General features: G+C 35.5%; 1 protein-coding gene across 1 annotated transcript; it reads left to right on the top strand.

The window, feature by feature from the left end:
* Positions 1 to 18,075: 18,075 nt before the first annotated feature.
* Positions 18,076 to 19,436, top strand: LOC123540775 (uncharacterized). Its single transcript, XM_053526454.1, has 2 exons — positions 18,076 to 18,716; positions 19,374 to 19,436. Exons 1-2 carry the CDS (start codon positions 18,534 to 18,536, stop codon positions 19,434 to 19,436), a joined length of 246 nt encoding a protein of 81 aa, XP_053382429.1. The 5' UTR covers positions 18,076 to 18,533.
* The last annotated feature ends 3,298 nt before the right edge of the window (positions 19,437 to 22,734 follow it).

Below are 22,734 nucleotides of genomic sequence, written 5' to 3' on the forward strand. Positions count from 1 at the left end.
GCTTGGCAATTCCAGAGACACACAAATTTCTATGATTGCACAGTACGGTTGTGCTTTTTACAATTTTCCAAAATTGCACAGGCATTCATGAAGCTTGTTAAATACATCACAACATTTGCATATTTATTTTTCCCCCAAGTACAATGAAATTTACTTAACTATGGTTTGAGTTAGACTATATATACTGTCAGTCTGCAGAAAATACTATCACCTAGCTTTGGCACAGCTGACGGGCTTCTTCTCAGACTGACAGTATTACTGTCCCATGCACTGAAAGCTATGTGATATATATTCAAATACTGTCGTTGATTAGAGGAATGCAGTATTACACTATTATTGACATATGTTGAGGTCAAAATGTGTTTTGATGGACCTGTAAAATGATATTGACCGAGGACGCAGTCCGAGGTCAGTATCATTTTTAATATCATTTTTCAGGTCCGCAAAAACACATATTGACCTCAACATAAGTCTATAATTGTTATATTATATGCCCTTCTCAAATGTGACTGCGTAGAAATTGTTGTTTGGTCGCTTTTGCAGCCATTTTGTTTGTTTACAATGACAGTGACTGTTTTACCTACATGGTCGTGAAAATCACAGGAGTCATTATCACTTTTGCAGGTCAATATTGCTTTTTGCGGACCCGCGCATGCACATCTTTCGACCAATCAAATGAGTGCATTTGAGAAGGGTATATAATATTTATGTATATACTATCATATATTGAAGGTATATTTTTGACATAAGAATGCTAATGGAAGATGGAATGAGGGCCATGATGTAATAAATATGGGAAAACATTTGATTTTTTTTCAGTAAAGTAACACCTGTATATTCAATTATAATGAAATACTGAGCAGTGAGCTGTGTCTTACCCATGCTCCTCAGCATTTATCGCAGATTTGCCATATGCTTTAAGTGCACTTGTTACTCTTGATGTCCAAAGTCAAATTATGGTGCATTTTAGGTCTCTATTTAAAACTGTTAATTTTAAACTAAATATGGTATTTTTGAGCATTATGAATTTTGTTTGATTTAGAAAAGGCTGCACATGCACAGTAAAACCTGTTCACAGCAGTTTCGCCACAGGAGTACATAGCATGTATGCCACAGGAGTATACAGCATGTATGCAGCAGGAGTACACAGCATGTACGCCGCAGGGGTAGTACACCGCAGGCTCATTTGCATGTGAAAAGTGTATGTGCCGCGTACATGCTGCGTACTATTTCTCCGGTGTACTTCCCAGGTACTAGATTCCTCCAGCGTACATCCTGTGTACTATGTAGTCCACAGCATGTACGCAGCAAGTAGTACGCGGCAGAGCTCATTTGCATGTCAAAAGTGTACTACAAACGTACTATCGGTTTATGTGCGGTGTATATCCTGCGTACTATTTAAAGCCCTTCATTTCAGTACACATCATGTACGCGTCAAATACGCTGTATGTACACAGCAAGAGTACGCGGCAGGCCTTTTTCTTCTGTAAGGGAGGGCCTATGCAGTGAGTGATATGGGTTATATCTCACCAATGAAGCACAATATTTCGTTAGTTAATATAAAATAAAATAATTATAATAATACTGATAATAATAAGATAATTTGCTAATTATAAATTTGCTATTAGTGCTCAGAGGTATATCTGCTAATCTCGATAATGAGCTTGTTGGAGAAAAAAAAAGGCGACAATAAATGCAACACACGTGTGTGACAAAAACCACATGTAAATGTAATAATGCTAAGTTTCATTGACAAGTGGCGACTGGCCAATTGACAAGGAACACGTGACGTTATTGCAATAAACGCGTAAAACCACTAAGTTTGACCAGTTAAGTAATGATATCATAAGCTTGTCCCTGGAGAGATTTGAAGATAGACCCAACAATACTAGTTTTTAGTTTAAGCATTTTATCATAAAAAAATCGAAAAAGAGAAAACCTTTTTGTTAGTTGTACTCATCGTAACATAGGATGAATGTTTCTTCTTTCATATGAAAGTTTGTTTACATTGATAATTGAGATGCTGTTTGAGTTACAAGCTGGTATAAAATGACTAAGTTTCACGATTTACTTGCCCAACTGTAGTATTTTGTAGTATATTAGGTGGGTCGGATATGACAATGCATATATGTTTTAATAGAGCTTCAAGTGCTTGTGGTTCAAGAATAGTTGATTGTGTATTAGATGTAAAAGTCATGACTAAATTTTCTTGGTTTATTTATTTATTTATTTTATTTTTTTTTTGCAATATCAAAAATCAGGTTTTGCCATTACATGAATTTACTAATTTTATGGCGTCAGTCTTTTCTGAAAAATCATAAAAATGCAAATATAAAATTTTTGATATGTTATTTAAAACATTGTACTTAATGTCTGCTGAATATCAAAAAAGTACTTTATGCATTTTTTAAAAATATAGCTATATTAACAAATCTAAGGTTAGCTATATTCTTTTATAATAGTACTGTGGCTGTTTATATTTTATTGTTATCATGATATGCAAGGAATGTATTCATCAGAAAAAAGTTTATCTGTATCTTGGTTTTAATGCAAATAAACCCAGATGCATTGATGAGTCGTTAAAATTGTTTTAAAACTGACAACTTTTAAAATAAATCATACTGAGTCTATTTTTGAATAACATTTAAGAAAGAAATAAAGCAGGTTATGATTGCTCATATAATCTCGAAATTCAACGTAAAAAAAGTATCCATTTTAATATTCAACTATCATTACGAACAGATAGCCTTAACTTCTTTTCTAATGTATATGCTATTTACGGTAATCTTTGTGTTATCTAAATTTGTCACTATAATTAAGTTTATTCATAATTGTACGTAACAAGAAACAGTACATGTTTACGTTACAATATAAAAATAAATTGAAAACAAGAGCACCGCCTTGCGGGTGCTGACGCTCATCTGATTTTTTTTGTGTAATAGAAATATTGTCCTACCCATGATTTTCTAAGTCTAAAAAGGGCCATCATTCTTGCAAAAAGCAGGATAGAGTTATGTTTCTTGATGTACAGTGTCCACTTATGATGGTGAAAAACTGTTGCAAGTTTTAAAGCAATAGCTTTGATAGTTTATGAGAAAAGTTGACTTAAACATAATACTCAACCAAGAAAATGATTTTCTAAGTCCAAAAGGGGCAATAATTATTGCAAAAAGCAGGATGGAGTTATGTTGCTTGCTGTACAGGGTCAGCTTATGATGGTGAACAAGTGTTGCAAGTTTCAAAGCAACAGCTTTGATAGTTTAAGAGAAAAGTTGACCTAAACATAAAACTTAACCAAGAAATCTGATATTTTCTAAGTCCAAAAGGGGCCATAAATCTTGCAAAAAGCAGGACGGAGTTATGTTTCTTGCTATACAGGGTCAACTTATGATGGTGAACAAGTGTTGCAAGTTTTAAAGCAATAGCTTTGATAGTTTAGGATAAAAGCTGACCTAAACATAAAAACTAACCAAGAAAACTGATTTTCTAAGTCCAAAAGGGGCAATAAATCTTGCAAAAAGCAAGATGGAGTTATGTTTCTTGATGTACAGGGTCTGCTTATGATGGTGAACAAGTATTCCAAGTTTCAAAGCAATAGCTTTGATAGTTTAGGAGAAAAGTTGACCTAAACATAAAACTTAACCAAGAAATCTGATATTTTCTAAGTACAAAAGGGGCCATAAATCTTGCAAAAAGCAAGATGGAGTTATGTTTCTTGCTATAACAGGGTCAGCTTATGATGGTGAACAAGTATTCCAAGTTTCAAAGCAATAGCTTTGATAGTTTAGGAGAAAAGCTGACCTAAACATAAAACTTAACCAGGCAACGCCGACGCCGACAACCGCTCAAGTGATGACAATAACTCATCATTTTTTTTCAAAAAATCAGATGAGCTAAAAAAAAAGATGCTATAAAATAAACGGCATGCACTAGAGTTAGTAATAATTAATCCGACACTTAGAACCTAACGCTCAGAAGTGCGAGTACATTCATGATTTTTGAGTGATAGTATAATATCTTTTGTTTTCATATGTAGGTATAGAAATATCACAGTGGGTCAAGCACAAGTCTTCGAAGACATGATAGACGCATTCAGCTCCAGTGACTGTGAAGATGTACCTGTAAGAATTCGAGTTGCTGACGAAGCCGCACAGGAAGAAGATGGTGTGTTTCATGATATCATTACGGCCTTTTGGCACAGCGCTTTCGATAGGTATTTTGAAGGGGAGGGTCAGTCAGCACCAGTCCTGTTGTTTGTTCTTCTGCAACTTCAGTCATTTGGGCAGCAACTGGGAGAATATTCCGACGTGGCTTTTATCAGTTTGGTTATATACCCGTGAGATTTGGTATAGCCTTACTTATTTATGCTGTCTTAGGGAGAGAGGCCCTTTCAGATAATACCCTTCAGCAGTGTTAGGTTTCTTCTTTGGGAGGTTATGAGTTGCAGCTGATGCAACGTATACTGACCACCAGCATGGAAGATGAGGATGTTGATGATGTGGTGGAAGTAGTGGAACGCTATGGCATTACAAGACTTCCATCACAAAGTAATATCCGACAGCTCTCTCTGAGATGTGCCGTGGTCACTTTTATAGAGAGAGCTGCATTTCTGTTGCTGGAAATGGGCTTAGCAGTCCTAAGCTCTAGCGTAGATTTCCGAAGCGAGGACTCAATTAATAGGCTTTACAGCAATCTTCGGCCAAATGGAAGAAGTGTGGCGGCCTTATTTGTAGCCGAACCATCAAACCCCTCTCAACAAACTGCCCTCCGGTACCTGAAACAGGCAGTACGTTCGTTTGATGAAAATCTTCTAAAACAATTTTTAAGGTTTGTTTCAGGTTCTGACGCACTGACATTCAGTGCAGTTAACATTCAATTCGTTCAGTTATATGGAGCCGAAAGAAGATGTTGTTGCACATATGTGTTCTGTGACGTTGGACCTACCTGCAACTTACGAATCTTATAATGAATTCTTGTCGGAATTATGTTGTCAACTTTTATCTGATATTTGGGAAATGGATTTCGTTTAATGCAATGTTCTAGGTAGCGTTTATTATGAGCCGAAGCTGGGTATAGTAAAATTGCATTGTCCGACCTTGCATTTGTGTATTTTGGTCCAGGCTGTATAAATATTCCCAATGATAAGACGCTGTGTCGAGCGCAATACCCAGACCCTAGCTCCAATGGCAAGGTCAAACTTAGAATGGTCTGTTTCTTGTCTCATTCGTTCTAGGACACGCTCCCGGGGCATGTTTTCCTGACTCCTTACTGAAACTTACCGGTACTTTATTGTTGTTTTCTCTCCCAGATATATGAACTTTTCACGAAGATTTGGCTGTTAGACACTTTATTTATTACAGTATTTCAGTTTAGAAGACATAAAAACTTTATCAATCTGACATAAATTCCATGAGCCTTACAGTTACGAAGAGATAATCCTGAAGTCATATTCTATCACTAATGACAGCAGTAGACTTAGAGCGGGAAACAGTGATGCATTACATGCACATAATTCGGCGGATTTATACTAGCCCAATTTCAAGAATAATCGCCAAATATCCCTCCCATAAATTATTGCATCCACACGAATCTGATAACTTCTCAACGCACGTGTTTAAATGTTCAAACAATATTTCTTAGCAAATTCCATTACATTTTCATCTCTATTGTCAACCATAACATGTTTCATTATGAAAAATAAATGTTTAGCGAAACATAAGGCATTTAATTGAAGCCTACCCATTTTTGGTCAATGCTCAAAGACTTTACGTCCAATTGATATTGTTTTTAAACGAATTACTTAGGCTAAGAAAAATGAAAGAAGAGACGTATTTTTTTCATGTATTTTAATAAAGTAATAATAAAGTTTTTGTTTTATTTCCTAACATGATCTCGTAGAACTTGCCACCTGTCGCCATTAGCTTACATGATACTTGTATCATAGTTAAAAGTCGAAGTTGATAATTAAATGTTCACCCTAAGTTCAGCCTTTGATTTTGAATCCAATCATACTCAAATGGCGATCAATTCATTCCGTGTTCAAAATAAAGACGAAAATTGTTATTTGACAGTATCAAAGTGGTTCGGAAGGTGAATGCAGCAGTCGGATTTAATAAAGATGGGGCGGGAAGCGGAGAGAGGTGTTATACACTTGCATTCTTTATGTTTTATTTTATTCTTTGCGCAATTAAGTTTATCATAATCATTTATTTACGGGTAATGACGTCTGCGTATGGTACATTTTCGATATGAAAATGATCTAGCATATAAAAATAAGAGATGTAATATATTTTGAAGATGTTGCATTCTTTATTGATATCTGAAAAATACATCATAGATATCTAATGCTTTATTATCGATTGTTCTTACTTTATATGGTACATAGTGTTGCCTGTTAGAATAATCTTACTATGCTGCCAAATAGTCGAAAATTTTAGGAAACGTAACAATCTGTTATAGAACTGTTTGTTAAGAATTTAATGATTATTTAGAATTTGAAGAAATGGGGTACTCAACGAAACATAAAATATCCCATTTAGTATAACAAGGATTTCAAGTCTTACAGGTCACAATGAACGCACGGTGATATTTACTATTATATGAGTTTAAATGTCACTCTTTCTTACCTCTTTCATTTTATACGTTGCCATAATTATCATATTCAGTTTTCAATTGAAACAAAAAATCTCTATAAAAAGTCCGCCGTTGTTAAGGTAGAACGAGCGTTTTTTTTTTTCAAGATATCTGCCTTTTGGAGCATTTTAGAATATGTCTTTTAGATTTTTTTTTTTTTTTTCAAAAAATAATGCAATAATGCTTAATAATCAAGATATGGCTAATAACGTGCCATTTCACCAAACAGACTCTACTTGTTATCATTTTTTTTCTTGCTTTAGCAAACAACTGACGTAAGATGTGCAAAAGGGCGTGGGTTGGTTTTTCAAATATCAATGAAAGTAGATAAGGTTTGGTTCTGATATCAATAAACCCAGACTTCTTTAAAATGAATGATGCAGATAAATTCATCTTTTTGTTCATAAATTCAGATATTATACGTTGCTGTACTAAAAGGTGCCATCTTACGTGGATAATTAGTTGCTTGTAAATAGTTTTGTTCTTGACCTTGGTACCTGAAATAGAAACTGAATTAGAAAGTGTGTTGTCTCTTCATAGGGATTCTAGTGGGATAAAGTTGAGAAAATGGTTTCTCCTTTACTCTTCCTAGTTCCTTATATGTAAGACTGGGTTGAAGTCAGCGGATGTTTGAGGTAGAAAGGTCAACTGCCAGGTTTATCTACAGTGTAAGATGTTTAATGCTCTGTAACAAGGATTTTATTGAAATTGCACCACATAAAGTTATTTTGCAAATGATAAAGACTACATTAATGCTCAATGTTTGACTACATGGTATTGTCATGTGGTAGGCTCCGTCATGCCATTTTCTGTGAGACTGAGTACAATATGATGAAGCAATGTATGTGAATTTGCAATTTCTGAAATTTTGTGATGATTATATTGTAATATGAAATGTTACAGGGTTGATTTCCTTTGAAATAATCTTTGCATGATCACACGCCATAAAATGTACATGTTTTTGTTTTCAATAAATCTTTATAGATAGGTCATATATATGTTGTCTTAATGATTTTAGCTCGACTCTTCAAAGAAAAAGCAGAGCTATTTGACTCTCAAAAGCATCGGCGTAGCTGTTGGTTAAAGTTTGTCTTGAAAATTGCTATCAAAGCTATCGACTTGAACTATAAAATATTTATTTACTATAAAAGTTTACGCAAGGGGAAACATTCGCCATAACTTTGATTTGAATTGTAACAGAATTATGTTTCTTTTTAATTTAGAAATTTGAAAATTTTGATAAAGTCAAATGTTTCAGTTTCCATCTAAGTTTATGACCTAAAACTTGAAATAATAATTAAATTTTATTATCAAAATATACAAGAGGAGAAATAATCCCCAACAACTCTCATTTGAATTTTGACGTTTTATGTTTTTGATAAAGTGAAATATCTCTATTACTGTCAAAGTATTTGCCAGAAAACTGTAAATAATTACTCGCACATTCTCCACCAGGGTAAACCACACCAATAATTAATTTGAATTTTGACAGAGTTAGGTTTATGGCAATTGTCAGTGTTGGTTTTATATATGAATGAGACAGCGAACTTTTAGGTTGCTTTTCTTCTAATGTTTTTGGATTTCTGTCATTACTCTCAATGACTGATTGATTTCTTATGTGCAGTTTATGCATGTATTCTGTTTTTGTTTTTTCAAAACCACATACAAAGTCATAAAATGTGTATGTTCTAGTCTCCTATAAATCTTTATAGATTAGTCATGCATATGTTGTATTAATGTTTCATGTTGATTTTATACATGAATGTGAACTGAATAAAGTAATGAACAAGCTGATGCTCAGTTTCAATATCAAGCTCATTAGAACATACACAACAACGCTCATTATGTGGGGGATTTTTTCTTGCATATCTGCCCTTTTTATATAAATGTGGCCTCTAAAGTGTTAACTAGCTTTTCCTTTGATTTGACCCGGTGACCTAGTTTTTGAACCCACATGACCCAGATTCGAACTTGACCTAAAGATCATCAAGATTAACATTCTGACCAAGTTTCATGAAGATACTGTCATAAATGTCGCCTCTATAGTGTTAACAAGCTTTTCCTTTGATTTGACCTAGTGACCTAGTTTTTTATCCCACCTGACCCAGATTTGAATACGATCTATAGATCATCAAGATTAACATTCTGACCAAGTTTCATTAAGATATGGTCATAAATGTGGCCTCTACAGTGTTAACTAGCTTTTCCTTTGATTTGACCTGGTGACCTAGTTTTTGATCCTACATGACCCAGATTCATATTGGACCTTAAGATCATCAAGATTAAAATCCTGACCATGTTTCATGAAGATACAGTCATAAATGTGGCCTCTAGAGTGTAAACATGCTTTTCCTTTGATCAGACCTGGTGACCTAGTTTTTGACCCCTGATGACCCAATATCAAACTTGAGCAAGATTTTATTGAGGGTAACATTCTGACCAAGTTTCATTAAGATTGGGCCAAAAGTGTGACCTCTAGAGTGTTAGTAAGCTTTTCCTTTGATTTGATCTGGTGACCTAGTTTTTGAACCCAGATGACCCAATATCGTTTTCATCCAAGATTTTATTGAGGGTAACATTCTGATCAAGTTTCATTAAGTTTGGGCCAAAATTATGACCTTTAGAGTGTTAACAAGCTTTTCCTTCGATTTGACTTGGTGACCTAGTTTTTTACCCCAGATGACCCAATATCGAATTCATCCAAGATTTTATTGAGAGTAACATTCTGACCAAGTTTCATTAAGATTGGACCAAAATTGTGACCTCTATAGAGTATTAACAGTCAAATTGTTGACGACGGCGGACGACGATGGATGACCACTAAAGCTCACCTTGTGAGCTAAAAAGGTTGGTGTAGTTTGTTTTACAGGATGTGCACAGGTATGAAAAAGACCTTGAAAACAGTTTGTTTAATGGAAGCACTTGAATCATTGATTTTAAGTATGTTGGTAAAAACCATTATAAACAGCATTGAAAAAAGGAGGTAAAATCATTTGTATACAAGATGCATCACATTGAGTTAGGAGTGAAGATTCAGTATATTACTATGGGAACAAAAGTATTTTTTGGTACAAGTGTACTCCAGTATAAATTTCTGTATGCATTACGCCATCAAAAATTTTAAAAATGGCTGCACCCTTGGTAAACCTGCTCTGAGATTTTTCACAAATGATAATTTATTTAAATAGAAATTAATGTGAGGCAAAGTGAACAGTAGAGAAACACAGGTGTCTTCCAGTAGGTGACTTTGTATTGCTTGGCAATACTTCATTCACTTAATTGTTTTTTTTGCATTTGAGTGTTAGGAATATGTTCCTTGTAAAACTGTACTGTATATACAGTAAAATGCGAATTATTTGTGTTGTTAGAATTGAAATTATAATTCTATTATGCCAAGTGGCCAATCAGACATTATATGAGAAGAACATGTGACTGCCGGATACTGATAAGCCTCAGTATCAATTTGGCTTTCGGACAAAGAACACACCTTGGACTTTAAATGTTAAAACGGAATCGGATAATTAAGCATTTTAATGCTACATATTTGTAAATTTTGCTGGATTTTAAACTCATTATTAATTGTAAACGTTTACCTAATTTAATTAGAGAGTTAAACCGGACATATTGTGTTAAACTCTGGAAATAACGTGACTGGTGAAGATTAGCCTGGATTTTAGAGACTGGAACATTTATTATTTAAAGCTGCTGTTTCTCAAGGAAACATTACAATCTGACTAAAGTACATCTCCTATTACGCTACGCATAGGATCTGAAAACGACCTATTCATTGCCTCGTTCTGACGGCCCTTTCACTAGCCAATCAGAGCCTAGCTTACAACGTCTTGCAAATCCACCTGTAGCATTGGCTTTTGATATTTACAATTCTTATGTCGTAATGTAACAGATAGCCGGTTAGCTCAGTCGGTAGGCCACTTGCTTTGTAAGCGAGGGGTCCCGGGTTCGAGTCCTGTAATAACTGGATATTTTTCTTACTCTTTGACAAACGAACAAGTCGTCTGATTGGATAACATAAAAATAGCAATACTGGAAATCCAAAATATACAGAAGACGAATGTGAATGGGTCGTTCTCAGATCTTCGTTTAGAAGATCAAGTACTTTAGTCAGATTGGGAAACATTATGGCCAGCGAGAGCACACAAGGTGCCATCATATATGAGGGACAGTTTGACCCTGAACAAAACGTTGTTTATATAATAAACAAAGACTACTTTGCACAAGAGCAAAACAATACAAAACTTTCCTTGGTTTGTAATCAGTTAAGCGCAGAGCGCAATTCGGCAGAAGGTGACCAATCATGTGATACAAATACCGCGAAAATAGCTCAGCCAATCACTGTGTAGGAAAACATTCTCTCCGGCGGGGACTACGCTACTCGGGAGATAAACAAACCCAGTCAGCCAATCAAAAAAGGGAACAGTTTCCTCGATGAGATCTCAACAATGAATAGTGTGGGAAAAACGAAAGACCACAGGAAAGATATTTTATCAATGAATCAACACCTCGATTCGCATGAAAAACATAAAACATATGAAGAATTTTGTCGAAATACTGGCATCAATGAATGAAAAGATCAATTCATTGGTAATGAAGAAACAACCCAAGACAGCTGGTTCTACGGGAAACAATGCGCCGCTTTCCGACTCTGAAATTGAGTCGGATGTAAGTGATGAGGAGTTAAATACGGCCGACACCGAAGACTCATTTCCAGTCGGCAATCAGTACGCGGAAGATGAAAAACTTAAAAGTTAAAATCAATAACATTAAAAGTGGATGGTAACGAGGAACTAGGTGCACCCGTTAATGAAACGTTAGCAACAGCGGTGACGAATTCCATTAATGCGAATTATGACATTGAAAAAGGGAAAAAACGCTGTGAGGCAATAAAATACCCCGAAAATTGTCCACTGCTTGCGCCACCAAAAATTACCGAAGAAATGTGGAATGACGACGTTCTTTCCAAACCACTTAGAATGCAAGATTGTGGTTTCCAGACAACTCAACAGTATCCCGGAAAAGCGATGGTGCCATTACTTTGCATGATGGATTCACTTCTGGAGTGCAAAATGGAACAGAGCACAGAGTGGTTCGGCCAAGCTTTTGAATGTATGGAGTTGTTAACATATGCACATAGGGACATAACAAATTTCAGAAGGAAAATGCTAAAGCCTGGACTTAAATCTGATTTCAGCAAATTTTGTCAGCCACAAACACCAATTCAAAAAATTTATTTGGTGACAATCTGTCAGAGAGAGTAAAAAGCATATCTGACATGAAAAAGCTTGGGAAGGACATTGCGAAACCCGACAAAAAAGTAAAAAAGAGGCACAATGAAGGAAACAAGGGAGATTCAAGGAAGGAATTGCATCCTTTCATCGGCCATCATCGTACACATATGGGCCATCACAAGCAAAGCGTCCTTTCAAACAAGCAGGGAAGGATTTTTTATCCAAGCAAGGCCTGTCTCACAGACATGTGAACAGGCCGAGACCTCAAGGACAAGCCCGGAATCAAAAGAATTAGACACTAGTAATGTAATTACGTACTCGTGTTATATGGAAAGTTGTGCAATAAATGGCAATTTTTCAAGGCAGGCAATATTTCTAACAATATTTCAGCCTGGTACAAAATAACATCCGACAAGTGGATTTTGAACAATGTAACACATGGTTGCAAAATCGAATTCGACTGTGAGAATATCCCTGATATTGTGCGTTCACCTCCAAACATCATTTTTTCTAAGAAAGAGGAAGAAATTATTCAAGAGCCCTTACAGAAGCAAGCCTCTGTGGCGTACATGCTGCGTATTTGCTGTGTATATGCTGCGAACACAGTAGTACGCCAGAGGAGTACATTTTACATACACCGCATGCCGCGTACATGCCGCATACTATTTCGAAGAGTACACAGCATGTACGCAGGAGGTCACTAGTACACTTCAAGTACGCAGCACAGACTCTGAAAATTTAAGGAGTACACTGCATGTACGCAGGAGGGACTTGTACAAGAAAATAGTACACTGCATGTACACCGCAGATACTTTGAAATTTGTGCAGTACGCTTCATATATGCGGGAAGAACTTGTACAATTTCTTTTGGCATTTATACTTAGTTTTTTTTATAAGTTAAAGTCTGAAATACACTTCATATACGCATATTTATTTCCCCCCCCCCCCCCAAGTACATTGAAATTTACTTAACTATGGTTTGAGTTAGACTATATATACTGTCAGTCTGCAGAAAATACTATCACCTAGCTTTGGCACAGCTGACGGGCTTCTTCTCAGACTGACAGTATTACTGTCCCATGCACTGAAAGCTATGTGATATATATTCAAATACTGTCAATAATTAGAGGAATGCAGTATTACACTATTATTGACAGATGTTGAGGTCACTATGTGTTTTGACGGACCTGTAAAATGATATTGACCAAGGACGCAGTCCGAGGTTAATATCATTTTTAATATCATTTTTCAGGTCGGCAAAAACACATATTGACCTCAACATAAGTCTATAATTGTTATATTATATGCCCTTCTCAAATGTGACTGCGTACAATTGTTGTTTGGTCGCTTTTGCAGCCATTTTGTTTGTTTACAATGACAGTGACCGTTTTACCTACATGGCGTGAAAATCACAAGAGTCATCACTTTCGCAGGTCAATATCGCTTTTTGCGGACCCGCACATGCACATCTTTCGACCAGTCAGATGAGTGCATTTGAGAAGGGTATATGATATTTATATCATATACTATCATGTATTGAAGGTATATTTTTGACGTAAGAATGCTGATGGAAGATGGAATGAGGGCCATGATGTAATAAATACGGAAAAAACACCATTTGATTTTTTTTCAGTAAAGTAACACCTGTATATGCAATTATAATGAAAAATTGAGCAGTGAGCTGTGTCTTACCCATGCTCCTCAGCATTTACCGCAGATTTGCCATATGCTTTAAGTGCACTTGTTACTCTTAATGTCCAAAGTCGAATTATGGTGCATTTTAGGTCACTATTTAAAACTGTTAATTTTAAACTAAATATGGTATGTTTGAGCATTATGAATTTTGTTTGATTTAGAAAAGGCTTCACATACACAGTAAAACCTAAGAGTACACAGCATGTACGCCACAGGAGTATACAGCATGTATGCAGCAAGAGTACACAGCATGTACACCGCAGGAGTACACAGCATGTACGCCGCAGGGGTAGTACACCGCAGCCTCATTTGCATGTGAAAAGTGTATGTGCCGAGTACATGCTGTGTACTATTTCTCCAGTGTACTTCCCACATACTAGATTTCTCCAGCATACATCCTGTGTACTATGTAGTCCACAGCATGTACACAGCAAGTAGTATGCGGCAGAGCTCATTTGCATGTCAAAAGTGTATTACAAACGTACTATCGGTGTATGTGTGTGTATCCTGCATACTATTTAAAGCCCTTGATTTTAGTACACATCATGTACGCGTCAAATACGCTGTATGTACGCAGCAAGAGTAAGCGGCAGGCCTTTTTCTTCTGTAAGGGTATTGCAAGCAACTATATACCCTCGGTAGCATTCTCAGCAACAAAGTCCTAAACAAGGACATTATCACAAAAACTGAAGTCGGAAAAAAGCTGATTAGCAACTACCTTGCAGAAAATGTTGACAAACTGAATTTGAAACGAAACGTGTGTTTGATTGTTGATAGTCAGTTAAAAACTGAAAAAGACTGTACCTGTGAAAAGGCATGTGAGTGTAAAGGTTACTGTATACCAATCATGTGTATATCTAATGACAAGGGATGTAAAACTGTAACAACAGTGGATGAAATAAAACAAAAGAAAGGTGAAGCTGAAATGGCGGTATGTGACTGGTTGGTACACTTACAGTCAGAAATGACGGATGGAGATACTGCAGTTTGTTATGTAACATCAGCAGATATAGATGCAGTTTACATATTCTTACTAACTATAAGCAAGTACTGGCCAAGAACTGATGACAACAGATTCACGAATGCTGTTTATGTTGTTCTTCAGAAAGCAGGAGGAAAAGTTGACATCTATAATATTACATCAATGCTTACACTGTTCGAAACAGCATATGGAGACATCAACATAGGAGCAAAGCTTGCTTTCACATTGTGCATAGGTGGAAATGACTTTCTCCCAAAGTTTCATGGCATATCGCATGATACAGTTTTGAAATGCGTATTTGAGAATAGGCTTCTACTGAATAACCTATTTCGGTATGAACAAGGCAGATATATATTGAACACTGTGTTATTTATAGAATTGATAAAACACATGTACACCCCGAAACGTTTGAGAAATTCAAGTTTAACATACGATGAAGTTCGAGCAATCACCATTGGTATGGTAGAAGATAGTAGCAAAGTTGGGGGAGTAAAAACAGCTGGCCCAAAGAAGTGGCTTCCACCAAAATCTGTAATTGAAAAACTTTCAACACTGGTTCAACTGCAGATAGAATATTTACAAACTGCTGGAATACATGATGCCAAGATGCCAGATTTTTTAAACAGTGAATGCCTGAAGAAGAATTCCAGCGGAGAAGTTGAATTCGACTTTGGACCAGATGCTCATTTTGCAGGTCTTTGTGAATTGCCAAGACTGCAGAAAAATGAAAGCAAACGTCGTCTTGATGACACACTTCAGAAAGGTGCTCGTAGAAAACGGCCACTTACTTCAACAACGAAGTCAAAACACTGAAATAAAACCAAGTGATAAGCGGAAGTTATTTAAAGGACTGCTTAGTTCCTGATAGTGGAAATTATTTTACGGAGTAACAGATGAACTCATTTTATCAAGTACTTAGTTGCTGACAATGGAAATTATTCTATTGAATACTTAGTTGTTGACAGCGGAGGTTAATTTCGTAAAGTTGCTAACAATTGAAGTTATTTTATGGAGTACTCAGTTGCTGACAGCAGAAGTTAATGTTTACAGTGTATTGTTGCTGACCATGGAAATTATTTAATTAAATACCTAGTTGCTGACAGCGAAAGTTAATTTCATAAAGTGGACAGTTGCTGACAATGGAAGTTATTATATGGAATACTTAGTTGCTGACAGTGAAAGTTAATTTTATAAAATGCATAGTTGCTGACAAAGACATTATTTTATAGAGTATTTAGTTGCAGACAGCGGAAGTCAATATTATAAAGTGAATCGTTGCTGACAAATGACATTATTTTATGGAGTATTTAGTCGCTGACAGCCGAAGTTAATATTATAAAGGGCATAGTTGCTGACAAAGGAAGTTATTTTATTGACAGCGGAAGTTAATTTCATAGAGTGCTTAGATGTTGACACTTGAAAGTAAATTTCACAGAGTATTGCAAAAATAAAGTTTACTGCTTCATAAGCATTATATAGTGGACGCAACTTGACCCCGATGGTTGACCTTTGTATTATAATACACAATGAGGCACAACCTATTATTGAAAAGGAGTATACGTAAAACGCGAGCTGCACGAGAAAAATGAAATATAAATTTGTGTAAATATCAATTAGTGTATTGGAAAGTTTTAACTGATCAAATGTAAGTGTACATACTTTGATACTGCACTGTATACAAACTTATTCCATAAAATTATACACGGCTACCCTAAGCACCCTTGATTTCTATAATGAAATAATCGATATGAATAATCAGCCTAAGGTCAACCATCGCGGTCAAGTTGCGACTACTATACCTCTTACGCAAAATTTGAAGATGTAATATTGTGTTCTGGTTCATCACTTTCTTTTAACTTTTTCTCAGCCTGACATAATGTTTAATGTACTACAATTGATGTTGTTAATTAAACTTGATATGTTACACTTTTTGTATTATGTTATTCTCGAAATGGGGAGGGAGGTATAAATAAAAATTAAAATAAATGATAATTGATTTGACTCTTAAAGATACATTTTTGTGCACTGGACTCTTTTTTTTTTTTTAAAATATTTTTCATTTGGACAGATAATGTCACTAAACATATATAATATCTTTGAAAATGGTCAAAAATGGGAAATAAAATCATGGTGTTTGTACATAAATTTTGAAATTTAGTGGGTTTTTTTCCTTTTCTTTTTTGTTGCTGTTTTTTTTTTTCTTTCTTTTTTTTTGTTAGCAAGGATTTTTTTACCTCAGGCTGACTGTAAATCAAAATCCAATTTTTTTTTTATAATTTATATATCTACAGGCATTTTATAAGAAAACAAGAGTACAAATATATCTTTCATAAATTGTTCAATTCTGAATTGTCTATTATAAACATATGCTCTATATACAGACAATATTCTATACTTCATTAATTTTATCAAGTATTATCAAGTATTATTATATGTTTCATTATATGACGTTTAGTAGATAGTAAATAATAAATTTAAATCTTTTTTTTTCTTGTTTTCATTTTCCAGCAGATTCATTTTAAAATGTTATAACAATCGTTGCCCATTATTTCTTATTTCAAGTTGCAAATGTTTATTATTCTCCCAGAGTAATCTACAGGCAACATCTGGCCTAGCCTAACATCATAAATAACAAACCGTGAAGGAACTAGGGGTCAAGTCCTGATAAAATGAGATATCATGCGGAGGTGCTAACAGGGCTGTACCGTTACCTTCTCCAACAGAAATTTGGAAAATTCTGTCATAAAAGCAGAGACTGTACTAACATTTGTCAAATGCTAAATACAGGTTGCTATGTGTCCATTGTTAATGGTTAAATTGAAGTTTTGACCAGCTATATTTATAATACTATTATTCTTTTCGCTGAAACGAACCTTGTTTTGAAACCAAGGCAGGAATGTTTCAAGGAATCTGTCGATAATTTCAAATGCTTTGACTTAAATCATTCACTTTGAGCAGTTTGTCCAACCACGGAGATGCGATTTGAGCAAATTTATATGATTTTCGCCTAAAATAAAAGCAAGAATATTGCATAAATCGCAACCAAACATGATCCCTGATTGTTCTTGGAAATCTTAAATAAATAGGCTAAAATTCCTTGTACAATAATCTGTTACCAATTTCTTTTGTGGGAAAAATATATGTTTCAACAGAAAAAAATCTTTGTTTGGAAATGATGTCACTTTGCGGGCACATTTTAATTTTATTGTGTTGTTCACAGGGTGCAGTTCTACCATGACACCGTTTTCCTCCTAGAAAGAGCCCACCCACTTAGTAAGTAGACCGTTGGTCTACGGATCGCAGTCATGAATTGAATCTTGGGTGGGGGGTGTGTTCTTTGTGACTATTTGATAAACAACTTTGTGTCTGAAACCATTAGTCCCCCTATTCTGATTCATGCGGGGAAGTTGGCAGTTACTTGCGGAGAACAGGTTTGTACTGGTACAGAATCCAGGAACACTGGTTAGGTTGACTGCCTGCTGTTACATGACTGAAATACTGTTGGAAAATGGTGTTTAACCCAAGGCATATGAAAGGGGTCTTCCTAGAAAGAAGATCATGTGAACCATTCTGTTTCTTAAAGCCTTTGAACTTTCGTAACATTTAACAAAAACATTTGTACGTGTATCTACAACAATGTGTATATTAAGCTTTCTAGATCTATACAATTAAGAAAGATGCTTACCTGAATATAAATGAAGTGTAACCTTTTAATACTTTTAATATTCCAGATGTCTGCTATTGAAGATTCATTCTCCAATGAGAAGCTAGGGCCTTATACTAAGCCAATAAGGGTGAAGATCATTGTACGTGATGAAAAAATAGTAACTTACACAAGTGGCACAGAGGAAAGGAAGTGTCTGACAGTTGTCTTTTGTGATGGAGTGGCTTATGCCAGTGGGTTATGTTACAGACCTAAAGACTTTGCCAAGTTACAGCTAGGAAACTCGGTAGTTCTCTGAGATGTGATAAGAAAAATGGAAGAAGGGCGCAGGACCATTGTATGGACAAGAACAATGAAGGTCTCCCTGACCTCCCCAGCAATGGCAGAGGAAGGCCGGGGCTTTCTGCATCTTCCTGATGCAGAATACGTAAATCTGAAAACAGCTTTGACATCTCCATTGAAGAAGAGGGTATCATTGAAGGGAAAGATAGTGCAGGTAATTTTCTATTTCAAATATTTCATGAAAAAAAAAGAGGATGGTGGAAAATAAATAAGCTTGTTATAACCAATTCTGACCAGAATTTTTGTAAAGCATGACATATTTTGTTAACATCAGTTCAGGGCTAATATTTAGTCTACCAAATGTGTAAAAATGCCAGCAGGAAATGAAAATAATTTTTCCACACACTTGTATTTTAAAAATGAAAATACATGATGGTAGTTTTTCAAAACTACGGGTTTAAAGATATTGATACATTGCAATTCACCGTATCACTATACTTTAGTCTGGCGGTATGCATATTTATCATAAACCTGTTTCACAGTACAGAAATGATCCAGTGAAACGTAAAAACATACATTTTTTTTTGCACAGAACATGACTATAGGCTGATATACTGAATTTAATCGTATTGCAATACTGCGACTTGCAAAATTACAATATTTTGATTTTAAAGTTATTTACTATGTTACCCTGACTTCCATGGTTATGTCTTGAGTAATAGTCAAGAGTAATAATGTTAAACGTGATTTAAATCATAAGGAAAGTCATTGCTTTTTCAGTGGCTGGACGGTTTCACTGGTTAGTTGTGTATAGTAACGCCAATATAAAATACAGTATTTAATATAAATCACTTTTATATGTTCCTTACAGGAAGATGTTGAGGTTGTTAAGGCAATACGGGGTGTTGATACTGCAAGGAAGACAATTTTTTGATACTTTCTTCCATTCCTTTGTAAGGAGGGCAAATATTTAAAGAAAACAGCAAGCAAGTGTTTTAAACAGATGCTATGTTTAAGTAGGTGTCTTCTTTTTTCGCTATTATCTACGCTTTTATCAGCAAGGTCCCTTAAAAAACTATTTTGTGCCGCTCTAGTAGAGATAATTCCTTATCAGACAGATCAAATATTCTACTTAAAATATTTAGTGATATTTCAGAAAAAGTAGCTAATTGCTCCGAAGTTGCGGCTTTGATTATCCTACTCCTTATTACACAGTTATCCGAACTGCTAAGGTATCTTATTAATAAGAGATGTAAAATGTTTCCAGAGTTTCTCCATGCTTACACTGACACTCAGCTATTGTCAACCAATTTCATATACAAATAGGTAACTCCCCAATTAATACCCTGGAGCGTAGTCTAAATTGTTTATTTTTTGACACCGGGCTATTGTCAATTAAAAGTGGATCGCCGAGTTTGCCGTTGCCATTTTCAGCAACCATATCATTTACCTTAACAAAATTCTTTGCACTGTTTTTATGACAAAATAACTGACTTCCGAGAACTGCTAATTGTAGTCTATTTCGCAGTGTAAACAGTAATATGTAATGGAGATTTGTTGCGATTGTTTTTGAATAACGACAACATGTAAATATATTGTGTGATGTAAATATACAAGATATACACATATGATGTGATAGCATAATTGTTAAGTCACATAAAGACTTACTAGACGTACCGCACCCCTTTGAGAAAATGAAAAAAAAAAATGGAAAAAAAACTGCGTAATATATTCGGGTTTTTATAGTACTGTTGAAAAACGGTTTTAAACCAAAAAGAAACTGTGACCACATCTAAACCCAAAAGAAACTGTGACCACATATTAACCTTTGTACACATTACAAATGAACTGTTCATTTTTTTTCATTTACATGCACAACAGCTACTAAAGTGACAGGATGGATGAACTTAGAAATTCCAAAAGAGATCCTTGAAAATGCTGATGTTCCACAAGATACTGGATCTCCATTGCGAAGACTTAACCCTTAGCCTGCTAAATTTCTATAATGGACTGGTCCATCATTAAATTTGGGCAATACCATTTATCATTCGAAGGGGTGTTCACTGAAAATTTACTGACTGAATAGCGAACAGTGCAGACCATGATCAGACTGCACGGATGTGCAGGCTGATCTTGGTCTGCACTGGTCGCAAAGGCAGGATCACTTGCCGGCAGCAGGCTAAAGGTTAATGAAGCTGTCATATCACAACCTCCTTCAACTGTTGTTGGCAAAGTTGCCCAGGTAATTGTATCACAGTCATATTATATTAATGATAAAAGTACATCATTATAGATAGTCTTTCAAAATAATCATCAAACTAACAAAAAGAAGTTTTTCCTGGCATCTCTCATATATGTCCCTTGCCCCACAAGCAAATGTTACTGAATTTGAGTTTTTGCTTGCTCGCGCTGTACTTCTGCCATTCAAGTAAAGCTCTGATATAGTAAAATCGTTTTCGCTAGTGTGACTAGCCTATTCCAGTTATAGATGTCGACAATAAGATGTGGGATAAATCTGAAAGTTTTAGTACTTGATAGTTAATACTTATTTTATAATAGTATTAGTTAAAAGGTAATCACTACTTAATCAGCTGAAACAGTCTTGTAAGTCTTTTTACATACCTTACTTAAAACAAGAGGACCATCATGGTCCTGAATCGCTCACCTCTTCCCACATGACCCAGTTTTGAGTATGACATCGTTTTTTCTATTATTTGACATAGTGACCTAGTTTTTGAGCTCATGTGACCCAGTTTTGAACTTGACCTAGATATCATCAAGATAAAAATTCTGACCAATTTTCATGAAGATCCATTGAAAAATATGGTCTCTAGAAAGGTCACAAGGTTTTTCTATTATTTGACCTATTGACCTAGTTTTTTAAGGCACGTGACCCAGTTTCAAACTTGACCTAGATATCATCAAGGTGAACGTTCTGACCAATTTCCATGAAGATCTTGTGAAATATATGGCCTCTAGAAAGGTCGCAAGGTTTTTCTATTTTTAGACCTACTGACCTAGTTTTTGACCGCACGTGACCCAGTTTTGAACTTGACCTAGATATCATCAAGATGAACATTCAGACCAACTTTCATACATATCCCAGGAAAAATATGGCCTTTAGAGAGGTCACAAGGTTTTTATTATTTGACCTACTGACCTAGTTTTTGAAGGCACGTGACCTAGTTTCGAACTTGACCTAGATATCATCAAGGTGAACGTTCTGACCAACTTTCATGAAGATCTTGTGAAATATATGGCCTCTAGAGAGGTCACAGAGTTTTTCTATTATTTGACCTACTGACCTAGTTTTTGAAGGCACGTGACCCACTTTCGAACTTGACCTAGATATTATCAAGGTGAACATTCTGACCAATTTTCATGAAGATCTCATGAAATATATGGCCTTTAGAGAGGTCACAAGGTTTTTCTATTTTTAGACCTACTGACCTAGTTTTTGACCACACGTGACCCAGTTTCGAACTTGACCTAGATATCATCAAGATGAACATTCTGACCAACTTTCATGAAGATCCCATGAAAAATGTGACCTATAGAGAGGTCACAACGTTTTTCTATTATTTGACCTACTGACCTAGTTTTTGATGGCACGTGACCCAGTTTCGAACTTGACCTAGATATCATCAAGATGAACATTCTGACCAATTTTCATGAAGATGTCATGTAATATATGGCCTCTAGAGAGGTCACAAGGTTTTTCTATTTTTAGACCTACTGACCTAGTTTTTGATGGCACGTGACCCAGTTTCGAACTTGATCTAGATATCATCAAGATGAACATTCAGACCAACTTTCATACAGATCCCATGAAAAATATGGCCTTTAGAGAGGTCACAAGGTTTTTCTATTATTTGACCTACTGACCTAGTTTTTGACGGCACGTGACCCACTTTCGAACTTGACCTAGATATCATCAAGGTAAACGTTCTGACCAATTTTCATGAAGATGTCGTGAAATATATGGCCTCTAGAGAGGTCACAAGGTTTTTCTATTTTTAGACCTACTGACCTAGTTTTTGATGGCACGTGACCCAGTTTCGAACTTGACCTAGATATCATCAAGATGAACATTCTGACCAACTTTCATAAAGATCCCATGAAAAATGTGACCTCTAGAGTGGTCACAAGGTTTTTCTATTTTTAGACCTACTGACCTAGTTTTTGACCACACGTGACCCAGTTTCGAACTTGACCTAGATATCATCAAGATG

This window comes from Mercenaria mercenaria, chromosome 2, assembly GCF_021730395.1.
Source record: "Mercenaria mercenaria strain notata chromosome 2, MADL_Memer_1, whole genome shotgun sequence".
Lineage (NCBI taxonomy): Eukaryota > Metazoa > Mollusca > Bivalvia > Venerida > Veneridae > Mercenaria > Mercenaria mercenaria.

What these genes read in the sequence shown, in the direction of transcription:
- LOC123540775 (XM_053526454.1), top strand. Translation starts at nt 18,534, where the DNA reads ATGGAAGAAGGGCGCAGGACCATTGTATGGACAAGAACAATGAAGGTC. An exon ending in TGAAGGGAAAGATAGTGCAG is followed by an intron (nt 18,717 to 19,373) that starts GTAATTTTCTAT and finishes TGTTCCTTACAG; the next exon opens with GAAGATGTTGAGGTTGTTAA.